The following is a 21283-nucleotide window of genomic DNA, read 5'->3' as shown; positions in this document are numbered from 1 at the left end:
GAGCACTAGTAACAGGAAAATGTTGAGTACATGGTTTTTCTCTCCTACTCTACTCACCAGTGTAATCCTAGAGTTTAAACATTCAGGGCTCAGAACACATTTTGTGATAAGCACCTTGAATCCAGAGCTCAATTCATCCTTTGATTATCCTAATCCAATCTTTAACTGCAAGCCCAAGATTATTAAAGATAGGTTTTGTTTTTGTTTTCTGAGGAGGAATTTTAATGGCTGATGCCCCTTTTTATCCTAGGTAATTAATTGGTGCAGCCATGTACAGAATGAGATGTTTCTTAACTTGAGTACTTCTTACCTTTCAAAAGAGCAAGAGGCAGGGCACAGTGGCTTACGCCTGTAATCCTAGCACTTTGGGAGGCTGAGGCGGCAGATCATGAGGTCAAGAGATTGAGACCGTTCTGACCAACATAGTGAAACCCTGTCTCTACTAAAAATACAAAAATTAGCTGGGTGTGGTGGTGCACACCTGTAGTCCCAGCTACCTACTCAGGAGGGTAAGGCAGGAGAATCGCTTGAACCCAGGAGGCAGAGGTTGCAGTGAGCCAAGATCGCACCACTGCACTCCATCCTGGTGTCAGAGCAAGACTCCATTTCAAAAAAAAAAAAAAAGTAAAAGACTTAATTATCCATCTGAAACAACAAAGCTTTGTACTTACAAATTGCATTTATAAAATACACTTATAAATTGTGTCTGCCCCAAGTTTAAGCCATTCATTAGTACCCAGACAAAAAATAAGGAATTTTTTTTTAAAAATAACATCGTATAAGGAAATCACAATAAGCCTGGTAAAAGCATAAAAGGAGAGTAGAGAGGAAAACCAGCTTTAGTACACACTGTTAAATTGAAGGTGTTGAAGTTTTGCCAGTTTATGGCTATGCAGAAAGAAGAAAATGATATGATTAAAATTTTACAAGGAACATCTCCCATGATAAAGTCAACATATCTGCTGTTGTTCTCTCAGGGGGCACTTCGCCTGCTCAGTGGGAAGACATCACAGGAACAACTCCTTTGACGTTTATAAAAGATTGTGTGTCTTTTACAACCAATGTTTCAGCCAGGTATGGAAATAAAGGATTCCAAAAAGCAGTAAGGAATTAGTTGTTATAACCTTTTGGAAAGTAAAAATTGTTGTGTTCAATACTCAAAAAATTGTTGTGAGAAAAAAAATCCTTAGTATTTGCTTATCAAAGTTATCCTCAAATAACAGACACAGGGTTTCTGTGTTCGACAAATGGGAAAAAAAAAATCTTTGCTATTTAAATGAAGAAGTTAATAATCTTTTGGGTTAGTTCCTTTATATATTCTGAGTTTTCAAATTGTGAAATTTTTTATAATTTGGCTTTTAAATAGCCACATTTTCACACTTCTGTTTTTTGTTTTGCTTAGATTTTGGCTTGCAGACTGCCATCAAGTTTTAGAAACTGTGGGGTTAGCCACGCAACTATACAGAGAATTGATATGTGTTCCATATATGGCCAAGTTTGTTGTTTTTGCCAAAATGAATGATCCTGTAGAATCTTCCTTGAGATGTTTCTGCATGACAGATGACAAAGTGGACAAAACTTTAGAGCAGCAAGAGAATTTTGAGGAAGTCGCAAGAAGCAAAGATATTGAGGTACCTTGTTCACAAAAACAAGTTCATTACTTACCCCAGATATGGAGTTTTATTTTGTGGCCATAATACCACTCACTGTATAATAGCAAGTACATTATTGATTTTACTTTTACTTTAAAAAATTTGATACAGATGAATACTCCAATTATTATTATCATTTTTGAGATGGAGTCTCGCTATGTTGCCCAGGCTGGAGTGCAGTTGTGCAGTCTCTGCTCACTGTAACCTCTGCCTCTTGGGTTCAAGGGATTCTCCTGCCTCAGCCTCCCACGCTGGGATTACAGGTGCCTGCCACTGTGCCTGGCTAATTTTTTGTATTTTTAGTAGAGACAGAGTTTCACTGTGTTGGCCAGGCTGATCTTGAACTCCTGACCTCATGATCCAGCTGCCTTGGTCTCCCAAAGCCCTGGGATTAGATGTGTGAGCCACCACGTCTGGCCTATACTCAAATTATTTTAAGTGTTTTTGGGGTTGTCTTAGCTGGTTAAAACGTAGTACTAATAAATCTAAGTTAATGGTCTCCATTTACTTGTGGCCACTTGAGTTACCCACTTTTCAGAATGACTGTTCACACATTGATTTTTCTTTTTCAAACCCAGTGATCATGTAAGTATCTAAGAGTCCAAAAAAAAAAAAAGAAGTTTTTAAAATCTATATGAATAAGTGATTGATGTCAGTCACATTCTTAAATATTTTTAAAATTGCCAGAATAAAAATAAGTGTATAATTCCGTTCTGTATATGTCCATGATATGGATTCCAATTACAATTGGTGAATTGTAAGCACACAGCATTATTTTTATTGAAAATAGCACCACAGAAGTAACTGCTTACTAGACAAATGTGACATAGTAACATGTCAGTCTCTTAATGTTATATAAAATCTGAAAATATTTCAAATTCAGATTAACATTAAATTATTTATTTCTTTTACTCTAAAAGGTTCTGGAAGGAAAACCTATTTATGTTGATTGTTATGGAAATTTGGCCCCACTTACCAAAGGAGGACAGCAACTCGTTTTTAACTTTTATGCTTTCAAAGAAAATAGACTGCCATTTTCCATCAAGGTAAATCATCTTCAACAGAGAATCTGTGAATTATGGGGCAAAAAATGCTCAGAAAATAAAAGGTTTTAATGATTTATTTAGTTTGAAATACCCCATCAAATCTGAACTCCTAAGGTCAAATTTTGTTCTAGTTCTACCAGAGTATACTTTTAGCCACTAATGCTTTATAACTGGTAAAAAGGATCTTTATTTTTTAGAGTTTAATAACATTTATGTTTACGCAAACATTTGTAAAACCAAATAATCTAGAGTAATAAAATGTATTATTTCTGGTTAATGTTCAGTAATCAAATAATGGATGAAATTCAAATTCAGTATTCAAGTTTCATTTTAATTTCTGGTGGAGCCAAGGGACATTCTAGAGGGATCATCATCTTTCTCTAAGTACAGAAGAAGATAGGACAATTGTTTTATTGTTATTATTTGCTGTTCCTGTTGCAAAAGCTTAAGCTTTCAGAAAAACAAACCAAAACAAAACAAAAACCTGTTAGACAGAAGGAAAATGCACATAACTCAGGCTATACTTTGAATTCTCAAGATTAGATCATCAGACACAACAATCCCACGGTTAGGAATTGGGCATCTAATTCTTGTTGAGTTCAGGTTGACACATAATTGTTATCATCTTTTCCCTTTACCTTTCCTGCCTCTCACAGGGCTTGATACAACAAACATGTTTAACTCCTATACAGTTAAAAATCCTCAGTAGGTCTCATTCTGTAACTATCAACTACCAAAACTTTTCTAGATTAGAGACACCAGCCAAGAGCCCTGTGGTCGTCTGTCCTTTCTGAAAGAACCAAAGACAACAAAAGGACTGCCTCAAACAGCTGTTTGCAACTTAAATATCACTCTGCCAGCACATAAAAAGGTATCTTTTAATACTGCTTTATTTTAACTGTGTTTCCCTGGTCTTGAAGAAGTGGGCCTTTGGTATGCAATTAAGGAATGCTTTGTAACATGGATAAAGTTCTTGAAACTGAAGTTTTGTTAGTCTCCTTGTGTAGATTGCATAAGTCTTGTTACTGTGGTGTCAAATTCTTAGAGTTTGTATGATGGAGTCCTCTCTGTTTACCGCTTTTGCTTCTGCTGATAGTGCACAGATTTTTATGCTTTCAAATGACGTCATATGTTAATTTGCCATGGATGTACAGTTCTTGATATTTTTTTGTTGGCTTTTTTTTAATTTGCTTTGCTTTCTAAATCAGCTCGCATTTGTGCTCCCTACTCAGTCCTTTTCATATCCTGATATTCTTTTCCCTGCTGTCCATTATAATATTCCTTGTCTCTGCAATGCATCTTGGAACCAAAAGGAGACAGAGTCAGATCAAGATGATGAGGTAATATGAACACTTCTGCTTTTATTCTATCAGAAGTAGAATAGAAATTGAATCTGTATGACAGAAGTTGCAGAGGGCTGAAGTGTGGGAAACATAAATTATATTTGTGCAGATCTTAAGAGAAAAGGGTATACATATATTTTTAAATGGTTGACTCTTCTTCCACACGTAATTAAGAGTACTTCATTATATTCAACAAAATTATAATTCAGCTAATGATTTAAAAACTGAAGTTCTTTAAACATTTTAAAATATGATAGATTGGCATGTATAAATAAACATTAAAATGTTTTTTAGACAAGTCAAATGCAATCGTGAGAAAGGGGGAAAGAGTAGGACCAGGAAGTTCTATCTATGACTGACTGTGAACAGTCAACTGAGATAACTCACTACCTTCAGACCAGCCAAATAGACATTTTGTAAAAGTTTCAGCCGGGCACAGTGTCTCACGCCTGTAATCCTAGCACTTTGGGAGGCTGAGGCAGGTGGATCACGAGGTCAGGAGTTCAAGACCAGCCTAACCAAGATGGTGAAACCCTGTCTCTACTAAAAATACAAAAATTAGCCGGGCACAGTGGCAGGTGCCTGTAATCCCAGCTACTCAGAGGCTGAGGCAGGAGAATGGCTTGAACCCAGGCGGCAGGGTTTGCAGTGAGCCGAGATCACACCACTGTACTCCAACCTGGGTGACAGAGTGAGACACTGTCTCAAAAAAAAAAAAGTTTCATGTGCCTATTTCACTATCAACTATATCATACTATCCAGTGTGTTATAAATTTAAATAAGGATCATGTTTAATATGTGAAATTTTATTGTACAAACTTAGTTGTATGTAATACAAAATATTTCCTCACTAGCTATTGATAAATCGTTGATATTCTCACTAAAGAAATTTATCTTGACCATTTTTTTAAAAGAATGTAGCTCAATTAAATTGTCTCCTAATGTTTCTCTAAGTTATATGATAATTAGAATTTTAAAACCCACACACCAATAGCAATAAATAGAATCAAGTAGCCTTAGGACTCAGTAATAGTACCTCTGGCCAGGCATGGTGGCTTACCCCTGTAATCCTAGCACTTTGGGAGGCCAAGGTAGGGGAATCAACTGAGGTCAGGAGTTCAACACCAGCCTAGCCAACATAGCGAAACCGTGTCTCTACTGAAAATTCAAAAATTAGCTGGGCATGCTGGTGCATGTCTGTAATCCCAGCGACTTGGGAGGCTGAGGCAGGAGAATGGCTTGAACCCAGGAGGTGGAGGTTGCAGTGAGCCAAGATCATGCCACTGCACTCCAGCCGAGGCGACAGGAGTGAGAATCTGTCTTAAAAAACAAAAAAACAAAAAACTAAACAACAACAAAAAAATAGTATTTCTAACAAAACCAACCATTAATCTGTTTTCAATCTCCTCATCTACAATTTATGCCTATTAACATACAGAAAACCCAGCAGTAATTGGAATAATAAACTTTGTGTGCCTTTCTCCCTTGAATGTACTCACATAGAGTGAGTGTATTTTGTGATATATGTGCTTTCAATATGAACAGATCCAGGAAAATTTACTGCTCAGCATCAGAAGTCTCTGTAATGCTTGTCTTTTACTTGTACTTCCCTGTAGTCTGCTGTGTTGGTGCTCTTAAATTTGCCAAATGATGATATTTTGGTTAAGACACGGGGGTGGGGTGGGGTTATAGAATCCCAGTAGGAAATTAACATTTCCTAAGAGGAAAAATAAACAAGTTATCAACATGCCATCTTACAAAATGTTTTAAAACTGTGAAGATGTCACAGGGAAGTTGGAAATAGAGTTGCCTTTTTTTTTTTTTCTTTTTCAGATTGAGAAAACAGATAGACGACAGAGCTTCGCATCCTTAGCTTTACGTAAGCGCTACAGCTACTTGACTGAGCCTGGAATGAGTGAGTTTTCTAACACATTTATTAATCTATGTGGATTTTCATAAGAAGAGACATTTTTTCTATACAAACTAAATTTTATCATTTGGAAACTCAAAGGCAAAAAAAAATGTCTGCAGGAAAACTCTGTCACATAACTTAGGTAATATATTTTGTACACAGTTGAAAATGTGAAGTAAAAACACCCCTAGCTCATATTTCAAATTAGCTTTTAAAGCCATTCACTATTTTTAAATTAGAAACATCTATTACTTTTCCTTTAAAACCCTGATTTTTACTTTGTTAACTATGCTAGGAAATAAATATGAATGTTGCTTTAGATCTATGCTCAGATGAAAAAAATTTACTCACATATTTGGAATAGTAGAAAGAATGATAAAGTTACTTTGTCATCTCATTTTTCTCCCTATAGATAGGTTGTCATATCCTAATCCCGATTCTTTTTCTTCCCACTTTGCAAGAATCACATTTCCTTACCTTCTTGAGGTAGCACTTGTTTACAGATTTCTTCTTTCCTCGCTCCCTCGCTCTCACTTCCTCTCTTCCTGGCCTTTATTAAAATATCAGTTCTAAGGCTGGTCTTCATTAGACTGGTTAGATAGACACTTCTTTTCTCAGTGATTGTTTTGGTTCACTGTTAGCTGGTTAGCTGGAAGGCACTAACCAAGATACAGATTCATTCAACCATATCCATTTATATATTCTCTCTTTCTGTCTGCCTCCTCTTCCCTTCCTTCCCTCATCCTTATAATCATCACCTCTGGTGACCTCTACAGTCCTCAAGATGACTCCCTCCACTAGCAGGAGCTAGGAGTACTGAGCACAGCACTGTACTTGACTGACATATTGGTGCTACTTTATTCTCCTCATTCTAAGTGAGGGGAAATTATACAAAATTTATTTTTAAATGAGTGAGTCATGCCTGGCTGTTGCTGTTTCCCATTGACACAGTTTCTTAAGTTCAAGGAGGTCTGGAAATTTGCCAGTAAGAGTCACAACTTTGGCTTTTCCCTCCTTTTCTGAAGTCTTGTTTCCGTGGGCCAACAACAGAGCACATAGGTCTGCTACAGGACAATACTGCACTACTCAGTTGAGATGGTCTTAGCATCATCTTCTGGGGCCTAGCTCCTTGACTGTGAGGGAAGTTTGATATTCAAATACAAAATGAAGAATATAAGAGAAATGAAAGAAGGCTACCATGTTCAAGAATGTTCCCTCAGATCTCAGTTCTCCACTAGCAGAAATGTCTAAATCCTCCCAGAAACATAAGGGCTGCCATTAACTCACATTATGCTGCAGAGCAGAAGAGGGGTGTCTGTGTGTGTGTGCGTGTGTGTGTGTGTGTGTAGCTAGATGGTTTCCAGTGGAGCTAAACACCATGGGGAGGTTTTCTTTGGCATACTGTTTTGCCCTAGAGATCCTCAGTAGGTAGTTGGGTGGGACCCTCCAAGCAACATCCTTAAGCTTTGGACAGGCTCAGTGGACCAGCTACTTTAGGTTGGAGGCCCCTTCAGACAGGCGAGTTTCCATCTGATTCTGGTCGCTAAGGCTAAGTCAATTGAATGCTTCCCACTTATGATAGTGTTATTGGTTAGATACAGCTAAGGTGGGTGCAGCTTGTGTTCCTGGACTTTTGGTAGAAGAGGAGGGAACTTTTATGAAAAGGTACATAAGGGTGGTAAACAGGGGAATTAATAGGAATAAGAAGTGACTAAAAGAAAACTAAGTCTCAAAAGTGGTGTAATAGGTACTCCAAGTGAGTGTCACTTTTCCCTCACCACACTGCCCTTTTCCAACCCCTTCCCCCCAGAAAAAAAGATTCTGGATTAGTTCAGTACCTGACATCCAGAAATTCCTTCTTGTAAAGGGATCCCAAAATATATGTCATTAAAGCACAAAATGTGTAACTGATTGATAGATTGGTTGTTCCTTGCAAAATATAAAACCAGAGACATGGTTCAAAAGACTTCTTTGCCTGATAGAACCACCCTTCAGTGGTGAAGGATAGATGCTTTGTCAGTTTCTGATAGTTACAAAAATAAATGCTTATGAGACACAGATTAAGCTCAAATCGTTGAATTGAAGGGATCCGTGAACATTCCATTTGCTGCGTGGCATTTTCAAAAAAGTGAAGCCGTATAATATTGAGAATTATGGCAAGGAGGGGTAATGAATAGGCAAGTTTTTCCTTAGTGCTTCCACTTTCTTTAGAGTAATACGTAAGCCTAGGAAATGGTATGTTCTGGATGTTTGAATTTAAATGTCCACTAGGAATGAACATCTTCACCCTTGTGGGAGTAGCTGCTAATCCATAGACTGGATTGTAGCAATTGCACGGGCACAGCATCAAGAAGAACATAAAAACTGAAGCAGATTCTCCTTTTCTCTTTGACTTTGACTATTCTGAACCAGGGCTTTCTTGGAGGAAAACTGCTCAGTTTTGATGTAAAACATTAGCCCTTAGCAGGCCTTGCAAATCTCTGTGACTAGCTAGGTTTGTTTGAGTTGCAGAAGCAGAGAGGACTAAGTATGTGTTTTCACTCCCCAGCAAGTGTGCGTACTTCATTTGTGTGTTTCTTGCTCCATTGCCAGAAGAAATGCTTGGTATTACAATATCCATTCTTCCTAGTGGTAGGTGTGCCTCATGACTGCTTCAGTGTTTGTGATATCCATGCGTCCCATGAATATTATGGGAAGGCACCAGAATTGGTACCTTTGAAATTGATAAACATATATACACACACCCCCATAACCTGTAGGTACTTAAATATGGGGTGTTAAAAATATGAATGCACTTTTTAGATGTCCCCCATGATAGCTTTTGAGAATTAAATGTAGAATAGGTTATGAAAAAATATCTTTGATAAACTATATGCTTTTATCAAAACACAATGAAGACAGTTACAGACATGGAACTGTTCAGTTGCAGGTGATTTTATAATGTGCAGTAGAAAACATTTTCCTAAAATCTCAAAAGGTACCAAGACTTCATATCTCATGGAAAAAGTGTACTCTTCTTTCTAAATGCCCTTGTGAAAGTATCTTTAAAGTTTAAATATTTTGCATAATATGGCATACAAATTGTATTACTTCATTGGCTTGTTTGCCATGATATAATGTGCATGATAAAATGTTTTCAGTTGCTTTGCTTGCTTATGGTAACCATGAACCATATTTTGTTTTTTTTTCCTTTGTGTGTGTGTATGTACATGTGCATTTTAAAGTCATTCCATACTACGTTTTCTTTCCCCCTCATCAAAAGGAATATACTGCATGGAAAAGATAAATGCAAACATTCCTTTTCTTTGTTTTTTTGTTTAAAATTCTGACTCAGAAAACTTCTTGCTCTTATTGGCTTTTTATGGGTGTAAAGCATAACCGAACTGTGCATGGGAGAGACAGATTTAAAATCCAGTGGCTTCACAGTTTGCACAGCAGTCGCCTGTCACTTAAAACTTATTTTGGATCCTGCATGAAATAGGCTTGAGTGGTTTTTGAAAAAAGTTTTAGATATTTAATGTACAGCTACATATATTGAAATGGTTCTAAGTAGGTGCAATCTGCTTTATGGAAAGGCTAAAGGAGAGAGAGGACATTAGAAATTACTAAAATGAAAGTTGTATGGTTGCACGAAACAAACATGTACCTATACAGGCAAAATAGAACGGCTACTGATATTTCAAAACCAACACATAAGAAAGTCAATAGGAAGTAGGGAACAGTTTTCCATTGTGGTTATTTTTCTCATCATTAATTCTTTCCTTACGTTTTCTGTTTTTCATTGTTTGCCTCTTCAGTTGCAATGTGCTTTTCATTTCACATTACTCTGTTTTTTATTTAGTTAGTTGTTTTTTTCTTAACCGGATTAGTTATGTCTGTAGAAATTTATTTTTCCTCTTAATTGTTCCTTTTGCCTCTTCCATTCTAAATCATGCAAACAATTGTACTTGCTTTTGTAATATTTCAAAGTTTACTGACCAATTTTTTTCTCTGGTCTCTCTGTTTCTCAACCATTTTTGTTGATTTTTGTGTTTGATTTCATTTTAAAATTTAAGAAACAGTTGAACGGAGTACAGGAGCAACAAGATCCCTCCCCACCACTTACTCATACAAGCCATTCTTTTCTACAAGACCATACCAGTCCTGGACAACAGCTCCGATTACAGTGCCCGGGCCAGCCAAGTCAGGCTTCACTTCCTTATCAAGTTCTTCCTCTAATACGCCATCAGCTTCTCCGTTAAAATCAATATGGTCTGTTTCGACTCCTTCTCCAATCAAATCCACATTAGGCGCATCAACTACATCTTCAGTTAAATCCATTAGTGACGTGGCATCTCCAATTAGATCCTTTCGGACAATTTCTTCGCCGATAAAAACTGTGGTGTCACAATCTCCATACAATATCCAAGTTTCCTCTGGTACCCTGGCTAGAGCTCCCGCAGTCACGGAAGCTACGCCCTTAAAAGGGCTGGCATCCAATTCTACGTTTTCCTCTCGAACCTCTCCAGTGACTACAGCAGGGTCTCTTTTGGAGAGGTCATCAATTACTATGACACCCCCTGCCTCCCCCAAATCAAACATTAATATGTATTCCTCAAGTTTGCCATTTAAGTCAATTATTACATCAGCAGCACCGCTAATATCCTCACCTTTAAAGTCAGTGGTGTCTCCAGTTAAATCAGCAGTTGATGCCATTTCATCAGCCAAAGTTACAATGGCGTCTTCCCTCTCATCACCTGTGAAGCAGATGCCTGGACATGCAGAGGTAGCACTAGTCAATGGATCTATTTCCCCCCTAAAATATCCATCATCTTCAACTTTAATTAACGGATGCAAAGCCACTGCCACGTTACAGGAAAAAATTTCTACAGCTACAAACTCTGTGAGCTCTGTGGTCAATGCAGCCGCTGACACAGTTGAGAAAGTGTTTTCTACCACGACTGCAATGCCATTTTCCCCACTCAGGTCTTACGTTTCTGCAGCACCATCAGCTTTTCAGTCTTTAAGAACTCCTTCCGCAAGTGCACTCTACACATCCCTTGGGTCGTCAATCTCTGCAACTACCTCATCTGTAACTTCATCAATTATAACAGTGCCAGTATACTCTGTAGTCAATGTTTTGCCAGAACCAGCATTAAAGAAACTTCCAGACTCTAATTCATTTACAAAATCAGCAGCAGCCTTGCTGTCACCCATTAAAACATTGACTACGGAGACACGTCCTCAGCCTCATTTCAGTCGAACTTCATCTCCAGTTAAATCATCTTTGTTCCTTGCACCCTCTGCCCTTAAGTTGTCTACACCATCTTCTTTATCTTCCAGTCAGGAAATACTAAAAGACGTGGCCGAAATGAAAGAGGACCTAATGCGGATGACCGCAATCCTACAGACAGATGTGCCTGAGGAGAAGCCATTCCAACCGGAACTCCCAAAAGAAGGGAGAATTGATGATGAAGAACCTTTCAAAATTGTTGAGAAAGTAAAGGAAGACTTAGTGAAAGTTAGTGAAATCCTTAAAAAGGATGTGTGTGTAGATAGTAAAGGATCACCCAAATCACCAAAGAGTGACAAAGGACACTCTCCCGAAGATGACTGGACAGAATTTAGTTCTGAAGAAATCCGAGAAGCGAGACAGCAGGCTGCCGCCAGCCATTCTCCACCTCTGCCGGAGAGGGTGCAAGTAAAAGCAAAGGCCGCCTCCGAAAAGGATTATAACTTGACCAAAGTTATTGATTACCTAACAAATGACATTGGGAGTAGTTCACTGACAAACTTAAAATACAAGTTTGAGGATGCAAAGAAGGATGGTGAGGAGAGACAGAAAAGAGTCTTAAAACCAGCAATTGCATTGCAGGAACACAAACTCAAAATGCCTCCAGCCTCCATGAGGCCCTCCACCTCTGAGAAAGAATTGTGTAAAATGGCCGATTCCTTTTTTGGAACAGATACTATTTTAGAGTCTCCCGATGACTTTTCTCAACATGACCAAGATAAAAGTCCCTTGTCTGACAGTGGCTTTGAAACAAGAAGTGAAAAGACACCTTCAGCCCCGCAAAGCGCTGAAAGCACGGGTCCCAAACCACTTTTTCATGAAGTTCCCATCCCTCCTGTCATTACAGAAACAAGAACTGAAGTGGTTCACGTCATCCGGAGCTATGAGCCCTCAGCTGGGGATGTTCCCCAGACCCAACCAGAGGAGCCTGTGTCACCTAAACCTTCACCCACATTTATGGAATTGGAACCAAAGCCCACCACCTCTAGTATTAAAGAAAAAGTTAAAGCATTTCAAATGAAAGCCAGTGGCGAAGAAGACGACCACAATCGGGCCTTAAGCAAAGGCATGCGTGTTAAAGAAGAGACTCACATAACCACAACCACCAGAATGGTTTATCATTCTCCACCAGGCGGTGAAGGTACATCTGAAAGAATTGAAGAAACCATGTCAGTCCATGACATCATGAAGGCCTTTCAGTCCGGGCGGGATCCTTCCAAAGAGCTGGCAGGTCTGTTTGAACATAAGTCGGCAGTGTCTCCAGACGTTCACAAGTCTGCTGCTGAAACCTCAGCCCAGCATGCAGAGAAGGACAACCAAATGAAACCCAAACTGGAGCGTATAATAGAAGTCCACATCGAAAAAGGTAACCAAGCTGAGCCCACTGAAGTCATTATTAGAGAAACCAAAAAGCATCCAGAAAAAGAAATGTATGTATATCAGAAAGACTTATCCCGGGGAGATATTAACCTAAAAGATTTTCTGCCAGAAAAACACGATGCTTTTCCTTGTTCAGAGGAACAGGGTCAGCAAGAAGAAGAAGAACTTACTGCTGAAGAGTCATTGCCTTCTTATCTGGAGTCTTCCAGGGTAAACACTCCTGTGTCCCAAGAAGAAGATAGCCGCCCTAGTTCTGCTCAGCTCATATCTGATGACTCTTATAAAACATTGAAGCTTTTGAGTCAACACTCAATAGAATACCATGACGATGAGTTGTCAGAACTAAGAGGGGAGTCTTACAGGTTTGCTGAGAAAATGCTTCTGTCAGAGAAGCTAGATGTGTCTCATTCTGATACTGAGGAGTCGGTTACAGACCATGCAGGACCCCCTAGCTCAGAGTTACAGGGGTCTGATAAGCGGTCCAGAGAAAAAGTAGCCACTGCCCCCAAAAAAGAAATTCTCTCCAAAATCTATAAAGATGTTTCTGAAAATGGTGTAGGTAAAGTGTCTAAAGATGAGCATTTTGATAAAGTCACAGTGTTGCACTATTCTGGCAATGTTAGTAGTCCAAAACATGCCATGTGGATGCGCTTTACTGAGGACAGATTAGACAGAGGTAGAGAGAAGTTGATATATGAAGATAGGGTGGACAGGACTGTGAAGGAGGCAGAAGAAAAACTGACTGAAGTGTCACAGTTTTTTCGTGACAAAACTGAAAAGCTAAATGATGAACTGCAATCCCCAGAGAAAAAGGCACGCCCTAAAAATGGCAAAGAATATTCTTCTCAAAGCTCTACCAGTAGCAGCCCTGAGAAAGTACTGCTGACAGAACTGCTGGCATCCAGTGATGAATGGGTTAAGGCAAGACAGCATGGCCCTGATGGACAAGGCTTCCCCAAGGCCGAGGAGAAGGCATCCAGTCTGCCCAGCAGCCCAGAGAAGACGGCTCTCTCCCAACAGACTGAGGACAGCAAGTCCACAGTGGAAGCCAAAGGAAGTATTTCACAGAGCAAAGCACCAGATGGGCCCCAGTCTGGATTCCAGCTCAAACAATCTAAACTCAGTTCCATTAGATTAAAATTTGAACAAGGCGCACATGCAAAAAGTAAAGACATGTCTCAAGAAGACAGAAAGTCAGATGGCCAGTCCAGAATCCCAGTTAAAAAAATACAGGAGAGCAAGCTACCCGTCTACCAAGTTTTTGCTAGAGAAAAACAGCAGAAGGCCATAGACCTCCCAGATGAAAGTGTATCTGTGCAAAAAGATTTCATGGTATTAAAAGCCAAAGATGAGCATGCCCAGAGCAACGAAATTGTTGTAAATGATTCTGGCTCTGATAATGTGAAAAAACAGAGAACTGAAATGTCAAGTAAAGCAATGCCTGACTCTTTTTCTGAGCAGCAGGCTAAAGACTTGGCATGTCATATAACCTCAGATTTAGCAACTAGGGGACCATGGGACAAAAAGGTCTTTAGAACATGGGAGAGTTCGGGAGCCACTAACAATAAGTCTCAGAAAGAAAAACTTTCACATGTACTTGTTCATGATGTAAGAGAAAATCACATTGGTCACCCTGAGAGTAAAAGTGTTGATGAAAAGAATGAATTTATGTCTGTGACTGAGAGAGAACACAGATTGTTAACAAATGGCTCTCTCTCAGAAATTAAAGAAATGACTGTAAAATCTCCCTCCAAAAAAGTCTTATATAGGGAATATGTTGTGAAAGAAGGGGACCATCCAGCTGGATTGCTTGATCAGCCTTGCAGGAGGAGCGAGAGCTCAGCAGTGTCACACATTCCCGTCAGAGTTGCTGATGAGAGGAGAATGCTGTCTTCTAATATTCCCGATGGTTTCTGTGAACAGTCGGCATTTCCAAAACATGAACTATCACAAAAGTTGTCCCAGTCAAGCATGAGTAAAGAGACAGTTGAGACACAGCACTTTAATTCTATAGAGGATGAAAAAGTTACCTATTCAGAAATCAGCAAAGTTTCCAAACACCAGAGTTATGTAGGTTTATGCCCACCTCTCGAGGAAACTGAAACCTCGCCCACCAAATCTCCTGATTCTTTAGAGTTTAGCCCAGGAAGGGAATCTCCCTCTAGTGATGTATTCGACCATAGTCCCATTGACGGATTGGAAAAACTCGCACCACTAGCCCAGACAGAGGGAGGGAAAGAGATAAAAACTTTACCCGTTTATGTCAGTTTTGTACAAGTGGGGAAGCAATATGAAAAGGAGATACAACAAGGAAGTGTAAAAAAAATCATAAGTCAGGAATGTAAGACAGTACAAGAAACCAGGGGGACCTTTTATACAACCAGACAGCAAAAGCAACCTCCTTCTCCCCAAGGTAGCCCAGAAGATGATACTCTAGAGCAAGTATCCTTTCTAGACAGCTCTGGGAAAAGCCCTTTAACCCCAGAAACACCCAGTTCAGAGGAAGTGAGTTATGAATTTACATCTAAGACACCTGACTCGCTCATAGCTTATATACCAGGCAAACCCAGCCCAATTCCCGAGGTTTCTGAGGAGTCAGAGGAGGAGGAACAGGCCAAGTCAGCCTCCCTAAAGCAGGCTACAGTGGAGGAGATAGCAGTCGAGCGTGAAATGCCTAATGACGTGAGCAAAGACTCTAACCAAAGACCCAAAAGTAACAGAGTTGCCTATATTGAATTTCCCCCTCCTCCACCACTGGATGCAGACCAGATTGAGTCAGATAAGAAGCATCATTATCTCCCAGAAAAAGAGGTTGACATGATTGAAGTCAATCTGCAAGATGAGCATGACAAGTACCAGCTGGCTGAACCTGTCATTAGAGTACAGCCACCTTCACCAGTTCCTCCCGGGGCAGACGTCAGTGATTCCAGCGATGACGAATCTATTTATCAGCCAGTCCCAGTTAAAAAATACACCTTCAAGTTAAAGGAAGTGGATGACGAACAAAAAGAAAAACCCAAAGCTTCTGCTGAAAAGGCTTCCAACCAGAAAGAACTGGAAAGTAACGGATCTGGAAAAGATAACGAATTTGGCCTTGGCCTTGATTCACCTCAGAATGAAACTGCCCAGAATGGGAACAATGACCAGTCCATCACAGAGTGTTCCATTGCCACCACAGCGGAGTTTTCTCATGACACGGATGCCACAGAGATAGACTCTCTGGATGGCTATGACCTGCAAGATGAAGATGATGGCTTAACAGAGAGCGATTCTAAACTCCCTAGTCAAGCCCTGGAAATTAAGAAAGATATATGGAACACAGAGGGCATTCTGAAGCCAGCTGACCGCTCTTTTAGCCAAAGTAAACTTGAAGTTATCGAGGAGGAAGGAAAGGTGGGACCAGATGAAGACAAGCCACCTTCTAAAAGTTCTTCATCTGAAAAGACTCCTGATAAGACTGATCAGAAGTCAGGGGCCCAGTTCTTCACACTGGAAGGCAGACATCCTGACCGATCAGTGTTTCCTGATACTTACTTCAGTTACAAAGTAGATGAAGAGTTTGCCACTCCTTTTAAAACAGTAGCTACCAAAGGTCTAGATTTTGACCCTTGGTCCAGTAACCGAGGGGACGATGAAGTTTTTGACAGTAAATCACGGGAAGATGAAACTAAGCCATTTGGGCTAGCTGTAGAAGACCGCTCTCCAGCAACAACCCCTGATACAACGCCAGCCAGAACGCCAACTGATGAAAGTACCCCAACTAGTGAGCCTAACCCCTTCCCATTTCATGAAGGAAAAATGTTTGAGATGACTCGCAGTGGTGCAATTGACATGAGCAAGAGGGATTTTGTTGAAGAGAGGCTCCAATTTTTCCAGATTGGTGAGCATACTTCTGAAGGGAAGTCAGGGGACCAGGGGGAAGGGGATAAAAGTATGGTCACTGCCACACCACAGCCACAGTCAGGGGACACCACTGTAGAAACCAATCTAGAGAGAAATGTAGAGACACCTACAGTGGAACCTGACCCCAGCAGCCCGACCAGCGGAGAGTGTCAGGAAGGCACATCCAGTAGTGGCCCCCTGGAGAAATCAGCAGCAGCCACTAACACCTCTAAAGTTGACCCCAAGTTGCGCACGCCTATAAAAATGGGAATTTCTGCATCCACCATGACCATGAAGAAAGAAGGCCCTGGAGAAATAACAGATAAGATAGAAGCTGTGATGACCAGTTGTCAGGGATTAGAAAATGAAACTATAACAGTGATTTCAAATACAGCCAATAGCCAGACGGGCGTTAGGCCCCATGAAAAACATGATTTTCAAAAAGATAACTTTAATAACAACAACAATTTGGATTCTTCCACTATACAGACAGATAACATGATAAGTAATATAGCCCTGACAGAACATTCTGCACCCACTTGTACCACAGAGAAAGATAACCCAGTGAAAGTCTCATCAGGAAAAAAGACAGGGGTACTACAAGGACACTGTCTAAGGGATAAGCAGAAAGTTCTTGGAGAACAGCAAAAAACAAAGGAATTGATAGGCATTAGGCAAAAATCCAAACTTCCCATAAAGGCCACTTCACCAAAAGATACCTTCCCACCGAACCATTTGCCAAACATTAGAGCAAGTAAAACGAAGCAGGTTAGTCAATCCGAGAAAACCAAAGGCCTTACTACTACTTCTTGTGTAGACGTAAAGTCCAGAATTCCAGTGAAAAACACACACAGGGATTACACAGTCGCAGTTAGAAAAGCATGTGCCACACAAAAGCAAGGGCAGCCAGAGAAAGGCAAGGCCAAACAGCTTCCATCCAAGTTGCCAGTAAAGGTAAGACCCACCTGTGTCACTGCCACCACCACCTCCACCTCCACCTCCACCACCACCACCACCACCACCACCACCAGCACGAGCACAGTTAAAGTTAGGAAAAGTCAGCTCAAGGAAGTATGTAAACATTCCATTGAATATTTTAAGGGAATTAGTGGTGAGACCTTAAAGCTTGTGGACCGCCTCTCTGAAGAAGACAAAAAGATGCAGTCCGAGCTGTCCGATGAGGAAGAAAGTACCTCAAGAAACACGTCGTTGTCCGAGACTTCCCGGGGTGGCCAGCCTTCAGTTACAACGAAGTCTGCTAGAGATAAGAAAACAGAGGCAGCACCTTTAAAATCAAAGAGTGAAAAGGCCGGCAGTGAGAAAAGGAGCAGTAGAAGGACTGGTGAGAATGAAGGCAGTCAGGTCTCTCGAGCACTCTGCTCACATCCTGGAGAACGAGCATAGTTTGTAAACACTTTCCAACTCGTAGACCCTAGTGCATGAACTGTTGTGATTGCCTGTGGAGTGACTTAACCGTAGTTTCTCATTCTGTCATTGTCATCTGTATGTGCTGTCGTATATACTCTTCTTTCTGCCTTTTGATCAAACTACACAGTAGACAGCTAGGGAAGCATGCTGAAGATATTGGTGTCATTCAAGATGAACAAACTTTTTTTTTTTTAATGTGCTAATGGATATGATTCTGTCAAAGTTAAAGCACAGATGTTGAAATCCCATCATGGTGTTTTCACCAACACGACACTTCTGTAATATGTTGTAAACTAGCCAGCTCGTCAGCATGTTCAATCCCATTACATTGAGCATCCATGTAGTCTGACATTTGGCCTGATGCAGGTGAAAAGCAAATGAGCCATGTGCAAAGAAGTGTTCATGTAGGTGACTAGGACACATTTAAGTGTACAGTGTTAGCATTAGTCTCTCTGTAAAATCTGCGTACTGCTAAAAGCAATTTTCCAGTATCGTATCTTTCTTGATGATTATTTTAATTAAGAAATTGTAAATCGTAGGTCCACAGAGTCCATGTGAACGGACAGATATCAGGATGGCAATAGTAGCCGACCACCTGGGACTTAGTTGGACAGGTAAGTGTATACACTCCTGAGTGAAACCAATTAGCTTCTTCATTTCTTTGTCTTACTCACAAGCAGTTCAATATATTTATTTTAGAAACAGAAACAAGCAACTAGTAAAAAACATTTTTATCACCAATAATTTTACCTACCCAGAGATAAATACTGATTGAACCTTATATACTGTGTTTTTCCAACGCCTTTGCTACGCATATGCACTAAGAAGTTGAAATTTATTTTACCTTAAATTTAAGCATTTTCTTCACAATGGCAATTCTGTAGTGTAGGATAACCTTTTACCAAATGGCAAGTTTATCTTGTAGCACAAAATAAAAACACAGCTAAGGCCTTTAATTAATCCAAATTTTTTCACATGGTTTATGTCCTTAAAGTAGCTTTCTGGGCAATGGTTCAATTAACCCATGACTAGGTTGCACAAATTTCAGTCATTCACTGTGAAGTCCGCTTCACAGTTTTTATGACATACACATAAAACTTTGTTTATTTGCCTGATACTCTTCTTTAGGTAAACTCACTTTTATGTTCAAATATTTATTTAAAAGAAAAATCCTGTATCATTTTGATAAGAGGAAAGGATTATTTGCAATATCTATGTAAATAAGAAAACAATGACATTTCAAATTTTGAATTAAAAAATTTTAAATATGTAAATATATTTAATTCACAAAAGTTGAATTCTATAAAATAAATGAAATTGTCTATGATCAGTGTGTAGAAAAGGAATATTTGATTTTGTTTCATTAAAGATGAAGATGGCCAGGCATGGTAGCTCATGCCTGAAATCCCAGCACTGTGGGAGGCCAAGGCAGGCAGATCACTTGAGGTCAGGACCAGCATACCCAACATGGTAAAACCCTGTCTCTACTAAAAATACAAAAATTAGCCACGCATGGTGGGCGCTTGCCTGCCATCCCAGGTACTTGGAAGGCAGAGGCAGGAGAATCTCTTGAACCCAGGAGGTGGAGGCTGCAGTGACCCGAGATCATACCACTGCATTCCAGCCTAGGTGACAGAGTGAGATTCCATCTCAATAATAATAATAATAATAATAATAAAAGTTGATGAGATTTTGTATCAATTGAACAATTCTACATTTGCAATTTTGAGCTTAACAGGACCCTCAAAATCCTACCTCACATGAACCTGAGAAATTTTAAGTTTTATAGGTTAAGTATATTTTTTAATGCATGGCCAAGTAATAAATATTCATTATCATCACATTTAAAGTCATCTTGCATACCATTAGCAACATACATTCCATACAGTTATATCTGTTTAAAGGGAGAATATGAAACTAGATGATAGAAAGCAATTTCATCTCTTTTTTTTCCCTTGGAAAGCCCTCAGCCCCCATCCACCCTCACCACCACTACCCCATATCAAACCCTCCTCTCTTCAGCAACCTAGTCTCTGCTCTCAGGTATACTGCTCATGACCAGGAGCTGAGTGGAGTTATGAAAAGACAGGTGGTCTGAGTAATGTTTTGTAGGCAGTTGAGAGTTAACAGTAATTTGTTATGTATAAATATTTACTAATATCTAATTAATATTTATATTTTAACATTGGACATTGTAATCTGAAAATATATTGGAGCAAATGTTTGTTTTGCATTATTATATGCTCAGAACTGTTAAATTATTTTCCTTAAGCAAATACAGTCAGTAAATTTTTAGAGATGTGGCATAATGGCCAGACAAAAAGCCATAAACCTAAAATTCTTAGCAAAGTCAGTGTCTTTGCTCTTTATTAAGTCTCTAGACAATGGATACAGTTTTGTCACGAAGTCCTGTTGCGCAATAGGAGTATTGTCTCTTAAAATACAGAGATGAAGAACTTAAAATAGTTAACTTCTCTAACTAGAATTACTGCATGCTCAATGGTAATTATTAAGAATATTAAGCATTTAAGAGAACAAAATTTACATCTGTCCCTCGAAAGCACTATTAACACCTTATGTGCTTTTTTAAAAAAATAAGAACTTTTTATAATGTTATACATATAATGTAATCTGCTTTTTTATTTGTAACTGTGGTTTTCTACAAAATTAAATATTTTCTGATCTTGGTTTTAATGCATAAAAAAAAATCCAATAGATGTACCTTACGATGGTGGTTTTCTAACTGTGATTCACATTGCCTCGATGAGTCATGAAATCAGTTCATGCTTTGTTTTTGTTTTTAAATGGAATATTATATAAAAGAAAAGTACTGTGTATTACGTGTATTAAGGCTAAATTTTGCTCCATGGACATCTGTTTTATTTATGTAAACACCATGATATATAATGTATTTTTACCTGTAGGCCAATTATCAAAACAATTGTTTGCAAGCCACTGCCTTAAATTAAGTCTTTTGTTCAACATGTGAATTGTTTTCAATGAACATTCATGTATATAAATCATTGTATACGACCTTTATATATTGTCAGGGTACATTTCTAAATGTGAATCACTTGGTCAAAAGATAATGGATTTTTTTGAGCCTCCAAATGCATTTTACAAAATTGATGAAAGTATTTTGTAAGGGGGATAGAGTCTTGATCAGTTCCTTTCCCATGGGATCATTTTTGCCCATTTCTTACTTTTTGTCATCATTTAAGGTAACACACACTTGATAAACTGTTTTAATATACCAAAAAAAAAATACAGTGGGAACTAAGTCTCCTTCCCTTCTCTGACTTCTAAGGCAGCCACCAATACTGAGATCTTATGTATCTTTTCAAAGACATGCTACAGTTTACAAGATT

General features: G+C 39.2%; 1 protein-coding gene across 19 annotated transcripts in view; it reads left to right on the top strand.

Moving 5' to 3' along the window:
- Positions 1 to 21283, top strand: part of ANK3 (ankyrin 3) — a 677335-nt gene that overhangs the window by 623245 nt on the left and 32807 nt on the right. For 10 of the 19 annotated variants that reach the window (XM_032252635.1, XM_032252639.1, XM_032252638.1 and 7 more), the window contains 8 exons: positions 978 to 1074; positions 1403 to 1631; positions 2573 to 2698; positions 3447 to 3569; positions 4012 to 4038; positions 5875 to 5956; positions 10009 to 16485; positions 18455 to 18529. In XM_032252635.1, the coding sequence (XP_032108526.1) occupies positions 978 to 1074; positions 1403 to 1631; positions 2573 to 2698; positions 3447 to 3569; positions 4012 to 4038; positions 5875 to 5956; positions 10009 to 16485; positions 18455 to 18529 (7236 nt within the window). Of the gene's footprint in view, positions 1 to 977; positions 1075 to 1402; positions 1632 to 2572; positions 2699 to 3446; positions 3570 to 4011; positions 4039 to 5874; positions 5957 to 10008; positions 17830 to 18454; positions 18530 to 21283 lie in introns of all 19 variants that reach the window. The other 9 variants (XM_032252648.1, XM_032252646.1, XM_032252645.1 and 6 more) reach the window with 2 other exon arrangements.

This window comes from Sapajus apella, unplaced genomic scaffold (genome assembly GCF_009761245.1).
Source record: "Sapajus apella isolate SASKATOON/1434 unplaced genomic scaffold, GSC_monkey_1.0 scaffold78, whole genome shotgun sequence".
NCBI lineage: Eukaryota > Metazoa > Chordata > Mammalia > Primates > Cebidae > Sapajus > Sapajus apella.
Note: the sequence above shows the minus strand (reverse complement) of the source record. Positions and strands in the feature narration are given on the sequence as shown.